At 36.7% G+C, this 19,982-nt stretch overlaps 1 protein-coding gene across 1 annotated transcript in view; it reads left to right on the top strand.

The window, feature by feature from the left end:
• Positions 1 to 19,976, top strand: part of GNA12 (G protein subunit alpha 12) — a 121,683-nt gene extending 101,707 nt beyond the window's left edge. Inside the window, exons 3-4 of the mRNA XM_027874623.1 lie at positions 17,479 to 17,529; positions 18,458 to 19,976. Of these exons, the coding sequence (XP_027730424.1) occupies positions 17,479 to 17,529; positions 18,458 to 19,027 (621 nt within the window). The 3' untranslated portion in view covers positions 19,028 to 19,976. The remainder of the gene's footprint in view (positions 1 to 17,478; positions 17,530 to 18,457) is intronic.
• Positions 19,977 to 19,982: the final 6 nt, after the last annotated feature.

The raw sequence follows: 19,982 nt of genomic DNA on the forward strand, positions 1-19,982 counted from the left end.
CATTGAGACACAAGTCCTATAGCAAAGCATCAGGGATTTGTGAAAGCTATGCTACTAAAAGGCTGTACTTCATATGAGAGAAGAAACTTAAATTCCATTGTTTTGGGACTAAGACAGCAAGCAGACTGAAAAACAGATGTGTATTGTAAGGCTTCCAGACCAGACAGCTTGCCAGAGGAAAAGAGAAAATTTTGTTTAGAAAGAATTTTGTATCATCGGCTTAAAAAAAGTAGTTTGTGAGGGGGAACTTTCAGGCAAAAGACTACCAAAACACGAATTGACAGCTGCTTTAAGGAGGTGATGCAAAGTCTATCCCAAGTTTTACAAATTCTTCAAAGTTGTGTTGATTTTTATAATATTGTAGCAAACATATTTAGTGACTTTTAAAAGGTCATTTTACATAAATCAGTCTCAAGAAGTATAGAACTTATTGTGGTCCCTTGAGGAAAAACTTGAAATAGTGGCAGCTAAACTTAGCGCTGGACAAGTATGTCTCTAGAAAGAGAAGAGGATGTATTGGGAAGCTGGGAGAAGACTTAAAGAGGAGCAACAGTTGTGAGGAACTTTTCCTTGTGACACACTAGGTAGTTGAAAATACAGTATAGAGGTTCCAGTCTGTCTGCTGTTGGAAATATCTTCTCTAACAATGCTATTCATACTGGCAAGAGCCTTGATTTAACCCCATATAAGTTTATATTGACATTGGAATCTCCCATTATTCATCATGATGAGTTCAGTGTATGCCACTCTCAGGTGACATGATGTACGTTATAATACATTTTACTTAGTGATGAGCACAATAATAGTTTTGTCTTAATACTTGCATTTGATATCATATTGATGATAAACTCAGGTAAATTGCATAATATTGAGATTTATGTTCTTAGTTGAGAGAGGTATATGTTAATAACAGTAGACTATAATTGCATAATACAGATTTGTAGATCAAAGATAAGAGAAAAAATATATGAAATTTTAATTACTATTGAATAGCAATAGTAATTTAAAAGTAACAAAAAAAGTCATTTAAAAGGAGTCTGAGAACATGTTTGTGTTTTTGATGAACTGCCTTTTTTCTTTTCCTTAAACTTTGTTAAACAAGATGCTGGGGTAGGATAAAAGATATTAAGAAACGAAGGCGATATTTTAAAAAAATTATGTAATATTTTTTAAAATATGTAAATGAAGATTTAAAAAACAATCTTTTGAGGTAGATATTATTATTATCTCCATTTTACAGATGAGGAAACAGAGACTGACAAAGATTAAGTGACTTACCCAGTGTAACTAAGTGTCTGAGGGAGGATTTGAACTCTGGCCTTCCTAATTCCAAATTTAGCACTTTTCCTAATAAACTACCTTAGCTGATTCTAATATATAGAATGGAGATGAGGACTAGAACTGTGATTTAAACTCTGCACCTCCTCTGCAATGCATCGTGTTAGTGAGTTATGTAGGTCACGGAGACATTAAATGACTTACCCAAGGTCACGTAGCCAGTATGTATCAAAAGCAGGACCTGAACTCTGGTCTTTCTGGCCCCAAGGCCAACTCTGTCCACTACACAGCACTACCTCTCAAAATAAGAAAATTAGTTTGAATAACTAGTTTCCCTGTAACTGATCTTTTTTTTTTCCACAGTGAAATGCTGAAGGATTGAGAAATCATTATTAAATGCATATCTTCACATTGTTCTCCATTCAGAGTTCCTTGGATGAAGAAATAGAATAGAGAACCATAACAGAAAGGATTTTCAAAGCTTTTTACATTTTCCTTTTTTCCTTTGTTGTTATATATGATGGTCATTTTAAATGCAACTGCATTCATTTGTCTTTATTATTCTCTATTTGTCATTAGCAAGGCATTCTGATAACACTTTTTTTCAAGAACATGGTATTTTGAGATACCATGTTCTAATCTTTATGTGAAAGTGCTCTTTTTGATTTTGTGGGGATGTCATTTTTTTCTTTCTTTTGTTGGTAATTAAGTGACAGTAGTCAGTAATTTGCCATTGGCACAGAAGGGATTTTGGCATGTTCTCTATTATAGAAGTGCATGCCAACAGTGACTTTAAGTCATGTGAGAAAACAGATTGGGTAGGTATATTTTGTAGTGAAATATTCATGTTTTTCACAGACATCGTTTTGTGGAATGATGTCCTGAAGGGTCCACCTGTGATTTTTAGGAATCTGTTAATTCTCTAGAAACCTTAGTAGGTATGTTTCAGTCCATGTTTTTGCAAAAATTGTTAAGGAACACCTACAGTGCGTGTCAGTCCAAAAATATATGCACTGATTCGTGTAGACCTCAGAAGAAGGTCAAAATGACTTAATTGAAATTAGGCACTAGACCTCAAAATATGAGTCTTTCATACCTGTTATGAATCTGCAGATATTATGTCTGTAAAAATTTATTTAAACTCTATTAGTCAACAAGCATTTATTAAGTGATTACAGTGTGCCAGTTCCTGTGCTAAGCACTGAGGATGCAAGTACAAGCCAAAAAAAAAAAAAAAGTCCCTGCCCTCAAGGAGCTTTTATATTCTGATGGGAAAACAACCCATAAAAGAGGAGCTGAAAAGCAACGGCTGGGGAGGGAGGTCATACCCCTAGTCTGTGTCCTTCCTCAAAATGGAGGTTCCAGGAAGAATTCGCCAGTAAGAAAAAGGGTCTACAGAAGCTAAGTCAGGAATCTGCTGAAGTATGATGTCATAGTTTGGAGACACGTGTTATCAGCATCTGAGTTTCTCTTCCTTTACTCTATTTATATTTCCAATATTAAAACCCTAGTAGCAGGAAGTTTCATGTATTTACTTAACCCCTTTATAAATAAACTTTTATTTTTATTTGCCTAAAAACTGCCCCCTTTTCAAGTTTTAGGAGGTACCTTTTATAATTAGAGTTTTTGAAATCTGATGAAAAAACTCCCAAGTTCACACCTTTCATGATTTTATAGAATTGGATCCTGTTAACAGTATATAATTAACAATATATAGTAACAACATAAACTGCCCTGGCATCAAAAACCTCTTCAGTATTACCTAACTTTTCAGCCAAATTAAAAATACTTTAATTGCCTACTATATGCAATATGAAGATACAAAATTGCCCCTGTCCTTGAGACTACTCAGTAGTAAGAGACAAGGAGGTATTGTGGGGATTTAGAATTGGATTTAGAATCAAGTAATCTGGGTTTTATTCCCATCTCTGCCACTTAATTTCTGCAAAACACTAGGCAAATCATTTAACCTCTCTGTGCCTCAGTACCCATGGTCTAGATGACCTCTAAGGTCCTTTCCAGCTCTAAATCTATGATTCTATGATCTCTTTCCATTCTTATTTCACACTACTCCTCTTTTTGCATTATATGTTCAGGTCAAACCCTGAGATACTAGCCATTCCCCTATATGATCTGCCTTCTTTCTACCTATATCCATTTAGGGTTTTTTGAAAAATCTTCCATTTTTTTCTTATTCTGAATTTGACAAACAACAACAAACATGAATAGTTCCATATGAAAAGAATGGAAAAAGAGTATTGTTTATGAAACTGCGAATCCCTATTAAGTTTAGCTGTATGTAATACGTGTGGTCAGTAAACATTTTTGAGTGCCTGCTTGTGTGCCAGACACTGTGGCAAACTGGGGGTACAAATATGAAAAAGAAGGACAGCCCCCTATCCTAGTAGAACTTACAAACCTAATGGAAGAAGACAACACAAAAAAGAAGTTGAAAAGAGGGCAGGGAGGAAGGAAAGTACCTGGCAGGAAGCTTAATGGCCAAGTCCAACAAGAGTGCAGCTGGGTGGGAAATGGAGAGATGGCTGGCCAGGGCCCCTTCCTTAAAATGGAGCTTCTGGGAGGAGCTCTCCAATCCACCCTCCATTCATAGGGCTGCTCACAGAGAGGCTATTGGTGACGTCTAAGTGCTGAGGCTGGTGTGGTCTTGCAGGAAAATGAGGTTCTTGGCGAGATGAGGAAGTCCAAAGGAGTGCAGCCAGATGAAAAATCAGTATTCACCATTGCTTCTGGAAAGGGAGTGTTACTTTATTTTCCTATGACTTCTGTTACCATCCCTGTGCCTTCCCAAACAAGAACATCCTTCCCTAGGTAGGCGTGGTACCTTATAGCTCTTGCATTTCCCTTGCCTAGAATCGTAGGCCTACTGAGAATAAGAACAGGTTTGCATTTGGGGTGTTTTTTTTTTTTAATAGCCACAGCACTTGGCACATAATCACTTAATAAATGTTTTTTCATTAATTTCATTTATTTTCTGTTAAATGCATTTATATGTGTACATGCATATGCAGACATATGTACATATATGTGCGTCTGTTCATAGAATGCTTTAGTTTTTAGTCAGGAAAATTACTTATCCCAAGTCACACCAGGGAGTCAGTTTTAGAATGGGGGATATAGAGATAAAATGTGGCACAGTTGAAAGAGGGCAGATAGGTGGCACAGTGGATAGAGCTCTGGGTCCAACTTCAATCCAGTCCAACTCTTCATGACCCCATTTGAGGTTTTCTTGGCAAAAGTACTGGAACAGTTTACCATTTCCTCCTCTAGCTCATTGTACAGAAGAGGAAGCTGAGACAGGCAGGGTTAAGTGACTTGTCCAAAGTCACACAGTTAGTAAAACCTGAGTTGAAATGCAGCCTCTTACACTTACTAGCTGGACAAGTCACTTAACCCTGCTTGCCTCAGTGTTCTCATGTGTAAAATGAGCCAGAGAAGGAAATGGCAAACCACTTTAGTGCCTTTGCCAAGAAAATCCCACATAGGATCACGAAGAGTTGGACCCAACTGAGATGACTAAACAACAACAACAAAAACTGGAAGAGCCGTCTAAGCCCTCCCTGCCACTGATTCACTCTGAACTTGACCAAATCATTGAATCTCCCTGGGCCTCAACTACTTCATCTTAAAAATGAGGGTAATACCTCTACCACCTACCTCACATTTGGGATTCAAATGACATATTTGTGAACTTGGTAAAAATGTAATATACTCTCGTGTAATGAGATATATAATATGTATGTACTCGTATAATATGTGCTACATCTTTCATGATAACATATAACATTATATGTAATAATATGAGATACATAATATGTATGTACTCATATAATATGTGCTACATCTTTCATGATAACATATAACATTATATGTAATAATATGTTATAATATATAATATGTTAAAATATATTATGTATAATAGTGTATAGTATTATATAATGTGATGATTATATATTATATAATATGTAATATACATATGTAATGAGAAATGTAATATATTATCACTACTGTCATCATCAATTGCAAAATTTAATTATGTAGAAAACTTTTGGCCAATAATGTAGGAAAAATGGGGTATCGTACAGAGTGTCCCCAAAACTGCATATACCATTTATCGACCCTTAGCATCTTTTCTTTTTCAAAAAATAAACATAGCAGTTATTAACAGTTAAGGCGTATATACATTTTGTGGGGGGAATCACGCATTTTTTGTGTTTATAGGGGGGAAAACTGTATCCTCCAAATACACATATATGGCAGATTACATACATTTTGGGGGTATATATTTTCCCTGTATATAGGAAAGTGAGTAGAGGAAACACTTTGATAAAAAACTAAAATGAGTCAGTTTTGCCTAATAATGAAGTAGTCTAGTAAAAATCAAGCATTTAAAAGCCATATACAACTCAAATGTTCCCCCTATAGAAAGGGGAAAGGATTGTTATGCCTGAGAGCATTAAAGTAACAAAGTGCAAGCTTCTAAGACTCATCTTTTTGCAACCAAATCTGTGTTTAATGGTTAAAAGGTTACTTCTCGGATGCGAAAATCCTAAAAATTTGTCTTAACAAATGTTTGTTTCTCTTTGATTTATTTTATGTAAATGGTTATAAAAATTTGCTATCTGCAATTTATTCATATCATCACTTATGGATGTCTTATTAATCAGTATTAGTTGGCACAAACTTATTATACTTATTAGCAGAAAGAGCTTTGCCGTGACCTTGGCTATCTTTGTGGTCAGTACTTTTAATGTGAAATATTTGGGGGTTCTAATTCTTCTTAAGTGATACTAACAAATATCGGGGAAAAAAAGCTAAAATTGATAGGCCAGTTTTAACCTATCATTTTTTATAAATATTAGATGTATCTGCCCCAGTAACTTAAAAGAGCAGGAAGGAAAAAAATTAGGTCAGAAGATATCCAATCCAATCAAGGAAGTACAAATCAAGAAGTCCAAGTAAAAGCTATTTTGATTTTAAACAGTTGAAGAAAATTTTTCCTTTTGGGTCAGCCGGATCTCTGAATATCAAGATTTGATAGTCAGTTTGATAAATTATGCTTGTTTTTATATTCCAGCTTAGTAAGCTTATGCTTTGGCAAATTTCCATAAGTTCCTTCCCATCTCCTACCACTACTTGTTTTCTAACTGGTTATAGATATTTAATAATTTCTGAATATGGAGTTCCTCCTATCTCCATGTGTTTTGTGTTGCCATTGATTGGCTCTTAACACATTTAAATAGAAATCAGATCTGTCTGTTGGAATATCTCTTAAAACTCATTCTCTTGAAGTTCCATGTCATCGCATGAGAACTGGTGAGAGTAGGGCTTGTGCTAGACCTTCAGTCAGCAGAGACCTGGGTTCATATCCTGTCTCCAGCATTTGTTTAGCTGGATGATCACCTTTCCTCAGTGAGCTTCACCTTCCACGTCTGTAAAACGGGAATGACAATGAGTCCTTGTAGCACTGATCTCCAAGTGCTGTAAAAGTCAAATGAGATGGTTTATAGAGAAGTGTTTCGCAAACCTTAGAGTTCTATACTGTTTTGTTGTTATAATTTCTTCAAAGAAACTAGGATTTCTCACACTTGATAGAATTAACTGTATAGAATTCCACCAGAGTCTTCTATTTTGCTTCATTGTAGCATGGAAGAGATCTGGGGTTCTCAGAAGCTGTAACAACAGATCTATATATGAATTTTGCATGTGCTTCTATGCGTACATCTCCCCTGATAAAACGTAAACTCTTTAAGGGTAGAGATTGTTCCTTTTTGGCTTTGTGTTCCCAGCACCTGCCACAGTGCCTGGCATTCAGCAAGTGCTTAACTAATTCTTGTTGGTAGACTAAAAGGCTTCAGAGTGTGAATCTGTCGAGGGACCACGTATCTTTTTCTGAGAACCGACCTGGAGACCCTGAGAGAGGCTTATTACCAGAAGATTGGTCACAAGGCATGGGACACTTTAGCCACAGCAGCTCAGGAAAATGTCTGCAAAGACATGGATTGGCATTAGTATGGGGAATCGCTACATTGATGAAATCATAGGCTTTTTGAAGTATTGAAGAAATGTTTTAAAACATAATTTGAAACGAAGAGAAGGGATTCTTCTCATTGTGGAGCTCTGGCCTCATTTCATGCCTGCTTGCCTGTATTTCTAGATTCTAGATGTCAAATGCCTCACGATGCTGCCAAACAGTGGGAGCATCATCTCCTATTCCATTGCTTAGTCCCATTTGGCACAGTCATGACTCACAGGCTATGTTTTGCTGTGGAAGAAGAGTTTTGCACAGCTAAAGTCACTCACCCAGAACTGTTGATAACTTCAGTTTTGTCTAGTAACAAAACATTTCAAAAATAGAAGGGTTAGATAGGTTAATTAACAAAAATGATATTTTTTCCAATAGTCTGGTTATTTAAACTGGGATACTTTTTTTTAAGTTGCGTGCTTTAAAATCATTAACAGCTATGATTCCCCCTGAAGTATGGTAGAAAGTGTAACTTACTTTGTAGGAATCTGTGAACCAGAGAAAATACATAGGACAGATAGCTTTAGTTTTTATTTTTAAGATGGAAAAGATTTGGGCATGTTTATAGGCATCAAGGAACAAGCCAGGAAAGTGATAAAAGGCCAGGCTTCTTGTGGAAATGGGAATGTGGGGTAAAGGGCACAAGGAGAGGAGTTTGTCCTGGCAGAGAGGAGGACAACATAATTCTTCAGAGACTAGAGTAAAGGAAGAGGAGAGGAAATAAAAACTTAAGACAGGAGTGTTTTTAGTTGTGAAAAAAGGAAGGTGATAGGCTCATTACAGATTTAATCTCTGCTGTAATTCACTGACACTATTACTGAGTTTTAACAACACAATCTGGTGTTTGAAAGTTACCAGTTTATAAAAAGTCAGGACTTTAGCAGTATATTAAGAAGCCACTTTTTGGTTAACTACATAATTTCAGCAGTGCATAGTCTCCCTGCACCCATGTAAACTGCAACCCCGCCACAAGTTTTAACTCATCTTGTGCAATTCTTGACAGTGGGTCAAGAATTTGTTAATTTATTATTATTATTTAATATTATTATTATTATTATTATTTGTTAATTTATTAAGCAGCTGCTTTGTGTCAGGCACTGTGCTAAGCACTAGGGATACAAAGAAAGACAAAAGACAGTCCCTGACCTCAAGGAACTTTCTATCCAATGAGGGAAGACAGCCCATAAAAAGAAGCTAAAGACAGGAGTTTTCCTGGAGAAATTCAAGCACACGATAAAGTCCAGAGGAATACAGCTGGATGGGAAATATTCATGTCACCATAATTAGTAAATAAAATGCTAGACTTGGAACCAGGATGACTTGGTTTCAAATACTGCATCATATACTTACTGTGTGAAGCTTGGCAAGTGACTTAACCTCTCTGAGCCTCAGTTACTCTATCTGTAAAATGGGAATTATAATAGCTTCTCTGTCTGGGATCGTTGTGATAATTATGTGAGAAAATTTAGGGAAGTACTTCCCAAACCTTAAAGTACTGTATAAGGGTCAGTTATTATTAGTATTAGTCTACCCAGTGCATTAGGGACCTTTCTCTTGTTCTTTTAGTATTTAGAAGTATAGATGTGCCACTACTACCTGTCTCTTTTTCTCAATATGTGACCCACCTATGTCCTTTTACATATTCTTGATGATGCCTTTTATGCCTCTTCTAGAGCATATAATCTTCATTGATAAGATACTAAGAAACTCCTTATCTGGAATGGTTTAAATAGAATACTTTTTAAAAAACATATTCTGAGGATTATAAATGTGTACTAACATCAAATACATCACAAACTTGAAATTTTTCTTTTCATAATAATAACTTATACTTGTATGAGCATTTAGCTTTCTTTTCAAATTACTTTCACGTTCATTATTTCATTTTCACAATGTTCCTGTAACATCAGAACTTAACCAGTAAAATCTAAACTCCATACTAGTATTTCTGGGAACCTTTTGTTAATTTTTAAAACAGTTCATCAACAAACATGTATTGAGTATTTTTATGTGCCAGGCATTACACTTAGCACTGAGGATGCAAGAAACAAAAAATGAAACAGCCACTGTCCTCCAGGAGCTTACTTTCTTTGGGAGGAGACTACATATGCCGATACATATCAAATAAATACAAGATGGAAGCTGGAGGTGGGGAGGGGGTGGGAAATGAGAGAAGGGAATGACTCGGCCCTCGATCAGAAAAGTCTTCGTGTAGGTGTCACTTGGTAGAATTCTGAAGAAATAAAAGGGATTCTAAATGACAGAGTTGAGGTAGGCATGGAGGATACTTAGTTCAAAGATGAGGAGATAAGAGCCTGATCACCTAGCACCAAAGCCAGGGTGCCTGCGCCATGGAATGCAGGTATGGGGAATGGTTTGTCATAAGAATGGCCAGGTTGTGAAGGGCAATAGAGATCATTGGGGTTTATTGGGGAGTGCCAAAATCAGCCTTGCACTGTAGGAAAATCACTTTGGCAGCTGTGTGGAAGATCAGTTGGAGAGAGGAGAGACTTAAGGAAACCAATTAGGAGGATATTACAACAATTCAGGTGAATCGTCATGAGGGCCTGAACTAAGATGATAGTGGTATTGAGTAAAGAGAAAGGGGAAAGTGGAGGTAAAACAGTATCTGACTACTAATGTCAATTTTGTGAAAATGAATGCTGAGAAATATGACAGTACCTTCAATCAAGAAAAATAAAGAAGTTAAGAAAGTGATTTTAGGGGAAATGGACATGTTAAAGTTGAAAGTAACTAAAGGTGTATTCAGTGTGATCCAGTAGGCTTTTGGAGATATACTACTGGAACCCCAAAAAGATCTACATAGAATATGAATGAATGAAACACATATTTAAGCATCTATGTGCCAAGTATTATGCTAAGTGCTGGGGATACAAATAGAAAAGATGAGACAGGAGTGTGAGAAAGTGTGGGGAAGATGACACACAACAGAAAGTTCATCTGCAGGGCAAGTTGAAATGCCCTGAAGTCCTAAGGGTGCAGTGACAGGACAAATGACAAGACCCAGAGTTGTCTTTAGGTTACATAAGTAGTTAAGATGACCATGCTGGGAAAGGTCCTTGGGTTAGGAGAACAGATAGGAAAGCCTGGAGGATCTTAGGAAGTAGTGGCAGTGGCAGTGATAAGGCCTGCAAGTCCTCAAGGTCATCAGCAGGCATGGAATTGACTCCCTTCTCAGCTAAGCCCTGTGAGCAATCAAGCTGCTGGAAATAAGGGCAAAAAGACACAGAGGTAGGGATCCTTTGATAGTGTCCACTCTAGGTCTTTATGATCACTGCTTTCTTTTCTAAATATTCTAAATGTTTCCATCTCTTTTAATAATAATTTTGCCAGTAATCGAAGTCAAATTCAGTGGCCTAGAACTTGCTGGCCCTATTCTCTTTTTAAAAATCAGGGCAATATTTGTCCTTTTTTTCCAGTCCTCCAGTACATCTCCTGTTCCCCATGAGCCTTCAAAATATCAGTGACATCTGCCAGTTCTTTGTCATGTAGTTCATCAGGATTAGGCCATCTAGATGTTTACTTGTGTCATTTGTATTGGCCCTCTGCATCCTGTTAGCCATGCTTGTTCTATTCTTTGTAATCCAAAGGTCAGTCTCTTTGGCAGTAACCTACAAACACTGTAGGATGAAATCCAGACCTTCTAAAAGGCCCAGCTTAGATCTCACCTACTTCATGATACAGGAAAAGATGCTACAAAGCTGAGGGGCTGAGAGAGTGTGTACATTTTGGGGGATACTCTGTATGATGCATGGCTGTATAAAAACTCTGAATGTGTTGAAGGAAATAGCATATCCAGTTTGACTAGAGCAAAAAGTACATGCAGCATGAAGGAGCATAGCATATGAAATAGGACTGAGAAGTTATTTTGGCGCTAGATTATAGGGGAACTTAAATTCTAGATTGTGTTGTTTTTACTTAATTTTGGTGGGCAGTGCAGAACCACTAAATGATTTTGAGCGGTACAGTGCTATGATCGTATGTGTACATTGGGAATATTAATGTGGTTTCAAAGTTTCTAATATGGATTGGAATGGGGGGAAAGATTTGAAGTGAGCAAGCCCATTTAGAGATAATGGCCTGAGAGAAATTTAGGCAATTAAAAACCCAAAAATAATACTTCATTTTTAAAAAAGAGATGATGACAATAGCCTAGGTGAAACATGATGAGGGATCTGAAGTAGGTAATGAATAGAAGTAAGGGTGTAAGAAGTATTGTGGAAGGAAATTCTAAAGGATTCACTAACTTGTTGATATGGAAGAGGAAGGAAGGCCTCAAAATTGGTTCAGGTTTTGAGTGTGATTGAGTAACTAGATATTAGCAAGGCAACAAGATAGGTAGAGGGAGGTCTAGTAGGATGAATGAATGAACAGCCAAACACTGGAGAAGGAACTATAAAAGCAAAGTAGTCTATGCCCTCTAAGAGCTTACATTCTAAGAGATTGCACATATAGGAGAGTGCTGGTCTGAGAAGTCACTAGGATGGTGAACTGAACAAAAGGGCAATCTGTTGACATCCTTTGTGGAGACAATGGTGATATTGATATTTGATTACAGTTCTTAGAGCAAGAAAGGTAGGAAGGGTTGGGGGGAATTGGGGCAGCAAAGTGAAAAATGAGAGAGGTGAAGATTAGGTTACCTGGGCCCAGGAAGCTCAGGACTTGAGTGGCTTAGCTCCTCCTGGTTGGGCAAGATATTTGAAATTATAGCTCTGGAATTCAGAAAAGATTTGAGACTAGATATTTTAAACTTGAAAGTCATCCAGTAATAGTTGAAACCATGGGAGTGAATGAGATTGCCAGTTTGGTTCATCTTTCATTTGGTGAAACATAAGCACCAAAGCCTCTTGTCCATATCACCAAACAGAACTGTTCCTCTCCTTTTAAATTGATTACCTTGTTCCCTTTATCTTTTTCAATATGGGGGTGGGAGAGAAGGAGGAAGAAGTTATTGAAATTATCAAACCCATCTTCTTAACCTTAGTTAGTAGGTTTGTCAGTTTCACCAAGAGACTAATATTCTCCTTCCTTGAATGGGAGATGGAAAGAGAGCTGTGTTCTCCATGGCAATTGTTCATTATCCTTTAAAAAAAAGTCTTTTAATCATTATCCTTTAAATAAAGTTTTTTAAACAATTGTTTCACTTAATCTGCAGTCCAATAACTCTTCAATCCAGGAAAAAGAACTTATAAAAATTTTAGTGTACTCTCTGCTATCACATGTTGTATGTGAAGAGATTTATATAGTATGTACTTTGACATACCCTTCCTTAGGTACTAAGTTGTTATTTCCACACCAGCAACACAGATTCAGCTACATGCATTCATCTGGAGTGTTTGAGTTTTCACAATGCTCATTTTATTTTAAATGTATGATTGAATTTTAAAACTGGTCACTCTGATGAGCTGGTGCTGTGGGACATGTGTCATAGATGATCATCCTGTAGGCAGAATGCCAAGTCCAATGATCATTCAGACTCTGATATGTTGTATTCTGGTTCAGTCCAGGAGAATAATAAAATGTCTGAACTTGTCTATCATTATAGATTAATCTCAAGTTTGATTCTAAATGATTCATACCCTCCTTACAGCTTCCCTGTGTTAGAGACCCTTATACTATATTCTCTGTGCAAATTAAATGATAGAGTTTTAGTGTAGGACCTGATGAGCTATCTGTATAGTTGAGGTTGAAACTGCATTGACATGAAACTAGAGGCTTTTCTTATTTAAGTATATGGTCCTTCTGGTAATGAGTTGATGCCACCGACCACACAGAATGGAAAATAGCACAAAATCAAAATATATAAATTCAGGGTTACAAAATACTACCGGGTTAAATGCACAGTTCCAGTGGACAAAGAAAACTAAGGAAAGAAGATTTATCTTGATATTTGGGGACATTTTAAGATTCTTCCAGGTTGGACATTTTTTTTAAAGACCATTTCTTGACTTCAGCAACCTCACTCCTGTATCTTTGAGTAAAACATTTGTTCCTAGGTTTTCCTCAACAAAACAGAGATAATGTATTCTCACAGTGGTGATGTTAATGTTTTCCAGTTATTCTATACAGCTATTATTTCATAAAAATAGCACGGCCTATTAGTATACAACCTGAGTCACTGGTGATCTTGCTGTTTGGAAGAGGGATTTAATAATTCTTACAGAATCCAGTTTCTTCCTGTCTTTCAGCATATTAATAGAAGAGGACAAGAGTGAAATGGCTTGTGAGTTGCTGCATTTGTACAGCCTTCTACTTAGTTTATTTCTCTCTCAGAAGTGAAGGGATAAATACTAGGTCTGTATTCCAAAGAGATTAAAAAATACACATAGCAGCTCTTTTTTCAGTGCCTAAGAATTGGATGTTGAGGTGATGCCTATCTATTGGGGACTGGCTGAACAAGTTGTGGTATATTATGCTGTAAGAAATCAAGAGCAAGGGGCGGCTCGGGGGTGCAGTGGATAGAGCACCAGCCCTGGAGTAAGGAGGACCTGAGTTCTAATACGGCCTCAGACATTTGACACTTACTGGCTGTGTGACCCTGGGCAAGTCACTTAACCCCATTGCCTAGCCCCCCCCCAAAAAAAAAGATTTAAAAAAAGAAATCAAGAGCAGGATGATTTCAGAAAAACCTTACATGAATTGATACAGAGTGAAGTGAACAGAACCAGGAGAACACTGTGCACAGTAACAGCAGTATTATACGATGAAAAACTGTGAATGACGTAGATGCTCAGTAATACAGTGATCCAAGATGATCCCAAAAAATGCTTCTGCCTCCAGAAGAACTGATGGCATCTAAATACAGACTGAAGCATACTGATATTCTCTTTCTTTCCTTCCTCCCTTCCTTTTTTCTTTCTTTCTTTGAAGTTTTTTCCCTCCACAAAATGACTCCTATGGAAATATTTTACATGATTAAATATGTATAACCTATATCAGATTGCTTACTGTCTAAGGAGGGGGAGGGAAGAAGGGGTAGAATTTGGAACTCAAATTTGGAATGTCAAAAATTGTTTTTACATGTAATTGGGGGCAATATAAAATATTTTTTTAAAAAAAAGAATTAAAGGGATATCTGGAATGTCCACAGTCCTTAAATCTCTTGGAATATGGCAAGCTCTGTGGGGAACTAAATTTCAGTTACTGTAATTAACTTCGGAGATTTATAGGAAAAGTGGATGGAGGAAAGCTTAATACTTTTAGGAAGCTTTCATTAAACTTACTTTCCAGGGCCTTAACACTATAACTTGTTATGATATAGTTCAATAGGAGGTAAGAGAGGAAGGGATTTCAGGGGAAGGTGTAAGTAATAAATCAGGTAAGTTTGTTATCCATCCCAACAACTTTAACACTTGCACAGCTGTTTCCTGTGTTGAACGTGGGAGGAGGCAGGATGTGCAGACAAAGCAAGAACATTTTTTTAATTTTTTGAATTCTTAGTATTTTATTTTTCCACAATTACTTGTAAAAATAATTTTTAACATTTGTGAAAACTTTGATTCGTTCCTTTACAAGCTCCACAATTACTCTCCGCCCAGACCTTGCAGCTTAGTACATTCCAACTACCCTTTTCCCGTTTCTCTAATGCCTCCGTAATACTTGGTGGAATAGAATTATGTCAAACAATTTCCAATCATCTCCACTCCACTCCATAGGCTGAGGGGCATACAGTGATCAGTGGAAGTGCAATATAACACAGATGTAAAATTAATGCTAACTTCCTCCTACTCCTTGATAGATTATTAATGATTAAGAAAGTTCATTTGACCACAATGGTCACTTCCAAGTTTATTAAAATCTTAAGTAAAGACTCAATTAATTCTGGTTCTGATAAGGTATGCTGCTGAACTAGCTGCGTAACTTTTGCCAAATTAGCTAGGGATTAGAATTTCTCTGTTTGATCACGGAGGAGATACAAGTAGCCAACAGTTGGTGGAAGTTGCAAGATTCCTATAAATTAAATCTTATTAGCAAGTTAGAGCTATCTCAAAATGAAATTGGCAGGTATATGTCATACTAGATGGCCTCTGAAGACCCCTTCCAGCTCTTAGATTCTGTGATCTCACTTCATGTACCTCAGCTGATCTAGGCATTAATTTCTTCTATTATGAAATTAAGAGGTTGGGCCATATAACCTTTAAGGCCCCTTTCAGTTTTAAAATAATGTTTTTTCTGAATCTTGAACAGTTAGCCAACACTTCCTGCCTCCATTTACCCAGCACTTATTTCCCTGTTAATCCCCTATAATATGATTCTGTCCTCACCATTATGTTGTCACTTGGCATTACTATGAGTACAGCCAACTTTTCGAAGGAGCCAAGGGATATATGTCCATAGAGCTAACTTTGGCAGTGGTTTTGTCTTTAAAGAAAACTTGTTCTAATCAAAGTCTTTTTAGGAAGAGGAATGTTACCATATTGGTAACATTGGTTTTAAAATGGTTTTTAAAAACCATTCCGATTATGGGATATAATGTAAGATGCTTTGATCTAGACCTCATTTCTGCTGAACTCCCTTTCCTTTTTGTCAGAGAACCTCTTCCCTCAGTAATTTCTATCCTTGGGTTTATCAGTCACAAAACTGCCATACTCAGTTACCTCTGAGCCTTGTTTATCTAGTTGGTTTCACTGAAATGCTTTTTTATTCTTTAGTCAGGATCAGATAGTTTTGATTATTATTGAAATATGATAATGCAATGCCCCCAAATTCTTCCTTTTCCCCCACATTATTTCCAGATGAATATGACCTAAATATAAAAGGTCATGTCATTTTTTTAATGGAGAGAGAGAATGGATTCGTAGATATGGAATCTGGGAACCAAACTAAATAGACTATAAATGTAAATATATAAAATAAAAAACTATTTCCCAATATAAAAGTGTGAATGGGTATGAATAAATAATTTTCATAAAGATTCCAAACTATCAGTAACTATACGATGCTTGTTCCAAATATAGCAAGAGAAACTTAAAACAACTCTGAGGTATGGCCCAACATCCCTCAAAGTGACAAAAATGACAAAAAGTGAAAATAACATTGAAGGTACTATGGGAAGACAGACACATTAAATCCACCATTGGAGCTTTGGGTTTCTTCAAGGATTATAGAAAGCTTTAAAGTTATATGAGAGAAACTGCTAAATTGTACATACCCTTTGACCCAATAGTGCCACTATTGGACATATGCCCCAAATAGGTCAAAGATAGGAAGAAAGGAGATAGATAGACACACACACACACACACTCACAGCAGTATTTTTTGCGGTAGCCAAAAACTGGGAGACATAATTGAGACACAGACTTGTCTCAGTTGTGAAATAACTCAACAAATTGTGATGTATGAATGTAATGAAACACAATGGTGCCGTAAAAAAAAAAGTATGAGAAATGTGGAAAGACTTACATGAACTGTTCCAGAATGAAGTAAGCAGAATCAGGGCAGTATATAAGCAATGACTACAATTGTGTAAATTAAAACACTAAGAGGTAAATGAATTCTGGGTGCAGTGACTAATCTTGATTCCAGAGAATTTAGGATAAGACATGCTTCTTTCTCCTCACTAGACAGGGGATGAGGGAACTATGGTTGTGCAATGTGCTCTATACTATCAGAAATGATTACCTCACCTATTAGTTTTATGCAAGTGTTTTAAAATAGAGGATTTGACCTTTGTTAAAAGGTTGGAGTTAGGGGTGTGTGGGGGACATCTAAGGGGAAGTGACTGTGGTGTAAAAACAAAGTCATCAAACTGTATTATTACTACTATTAATAATAACTTTCTGATTACATGTACCTTCTATATTCACCGATTTGGGATTCAGAAGAGAAATTACCGGAAATGCAGGGTCAGCAATTTAGTAGTTAAATTTACTATGAAAACTGTAGTGTTTTTGCTAGAACTCTTTGTTTTTAATTAAGCACAGCAGGGCTGTTTTGTATTACAGCCCACAGCTCATTTGATTCATTCCCGGCCCAAACATCACTAGAGCATCTCTATATTGATGTCTGTTTTTGAATTCTTTTTAACTTTGCTTTTGCAAAGAAGCAAAATGAAAAAAAAAAATTAGTTTGATAAATTCGTCTGTTTGCTTTATGGCGGCAAGATTGAGTCACAGATATTTTTCCTTCTTTGACAGGGTGAATCCGTGAAGTATTTCCTGGATAACTTGGACCGGATTGGCCAGCTGGTGAGCAAAGACCCCTGCCACTAAAAATTAGAGGAAAATTTGTGAAACAGAATTAGAAGATTTTGTCTGAGATCTCTTTTAAGTAAAAAAAAAAATTTTGGTGTTAAATATGGGCTGTTTTTGTCATGTGATATTATAATAGTATTTACATAGGTCATTATGGTTTACAGAATGCTTTGCATTATCTCATTTTATCAACAGGAATACCACTTTGTACATCTTTTTATCTGTATTTTGTGTTAGACTGAAAGGGGAAATGAGATTCCAGCAGTAAGAATTTCCTTACTCAAAGAGAGGAAATTCTCAGCTTCTTGGATACTACAAAACTTTAGTTACTGATAAATAAAGAAATAAAGAGGAAAAATAATTTTTTCTCTTAGAATTCCTTTGCTCAGAACACCGTAGGAGGAGTTCAAAATTAAAGTGCCTTGTAAGTACAGGAAAGGTTAATTACATTTGTATAGATGTGCTGATGCTGATTATATGGTCTTTCCAGGGACAGCATACTAAATATATTGGGAGCTTCAAATAGATTTTTAATTAACAAATGCTATTTGTAAAGCATTTCTTGACAAGAAAATACTTCTGGACTTTTGAAATGTAAAAGGATGACTATGGCTCAGAAAAAAAGATGGAATATTTTTCTCAAAGGCAAAGAAATAAACAAGCCTTTTGACTTAGTGAGTAGTGAGAATGAAGACTCTTCCTCAAACTGAGCCTTTATTTTTAATGAACCATTTAATTCCATGCATTATAGTAAATTTGTATTTTATGGCATTTAATATTGTATGTTTATTCAGCTTCTTTTAAATTATCATCTTTCTTTCCCTTCCTCTCATCCTTCTTTTCCCACATTCCTTTCTCCCTCTCCCTCCTCCCCCGATCCCTCTTCTTTTTCTACCTCCATCCCAAATCTTTTATTCCACAGAATTATTTTCCTAGTAAACAAGATATTCTGCTGGCCAGAAAAGCCACGAAAGGAATTGTGGAACATGACTTCATTATTAAAAAAATACCTTTCAAGATGGTTGATGTGGGTGGGCAGCGATCTCAACGTCAGAAGTGGTTCCAGTGTTTTGATGGAATCACTTCAATCCTATTCATGGTCTCCTCCAGTGAATATGACCAGGTCCTCATGGAGGACAGGCGCACCAATCGGCTGGTCGAATCAATGAACATCTTTGAGACCATCGTCAACAACAAGCTCTTTTTCAATGTTTCCATCATTCTCTTCCTCAATAAAATGGACCTCCTAGTGGAGAAGGTGAAGACTGTCAGCATTAAGAAGCACTTCTCAGATTTTAAGGGTGACCCTCATAGGCTGGAGGATGTTCAGTGCTACTTAGTTCAATGTTTTGACAGAAAAAGGCGGAACCGAAGTAAGCCACTCTTTCACCATTTCACCACTGCCATAGACACTGAAAACATCCGCTTTGTGTTTCATGCTGTGAAGGACACAATCCTGCAAGAGAATCTGAAGGATATTATGTTGCAGTGAAGGAGAAAGTCCCCTTGCTTTTGTCATCCTTAAATGGACTCGAGGGCTATCAGTCAGATGTGTGTGTCTGTGTGTCTGTGTGTGTGTGCGTGTGTGTATGTGTTATCTATATGGCCCTGGCATATGTTTCTAAGATCCGTGCCATTATTTAGCCAGCTCAGGAATGCTGTAAAACTAGCCAGTCCAAACATATGAGCTCTAGGCAGAAGGACTTGGAAACTTTGATGTTAGCTACTGAATTATGGGGACTAGTGAAACTACTGAAAAACCAAGTGGTCGCTTTGCTATAAAATCCTGGTTTGGCATACTGAGGAAAACAGCCTTCTTTTTATGGAAAAACATTAATTTACTTTTTTTTGATGCTTTTAAAGAAAATAATCTGAAAGAAATCTTTTTTTTTTCAAGAACAAACTCAGTAGTCATATGGATTGCTTTATCTCTAGCTTTCAGGTGAACAGCTAACCTGAAAATTTTGCTCAGATAGTAGTTGTACTAAAAAATAAATTCCAACTGATACTGTTAGCTCAAAGCACATGAACCTAAACTGACACTCTCCACTCCTATTCCACACACTGCATTTGGCTAGGAATCTAAATGCCACTTCCCACAGTAAATGTATAGTTGCCTTTTAAGACTCTCATGCCAATTTTCCAAAAGATAAGAACCTAGGAGTTGCAAATTAAGCAAAATTGCCATGCATAAGAACTCATTTCTCTGGGCTTATAAAACAAATTTTTTTTTAAATAAAAATCTTGGACCCTAGCTGACATGGACTGGGTTTAACTTTTGCACTACAAAAATGTGTAGAGTTTTTCTTGCCTCATGAACAGTTGAATTACCAGTAACTCAACATGTAATGGATTTGTGGCGCCAAAGCACACTTTGACGGGGAATGTTTAGCTACCAACACACACACACACACACACACACACACACACACACACACACACACACA

Source organism: Vombatus ursinus, unplaced genomic scaffold (genome assembly GCF_900497805.2).
Source record: "Vombatus ursinus unplaced genomic scaffold, bare-nosed wombat genome assembly UNPS02014807.1, whole genome shotgun sequence".
NCBI lineage: Eukaryota > Metazoa > Chordata > Mammalia > Diprotodontia > Vombatidae > Vombatus > Vombatus ursinus.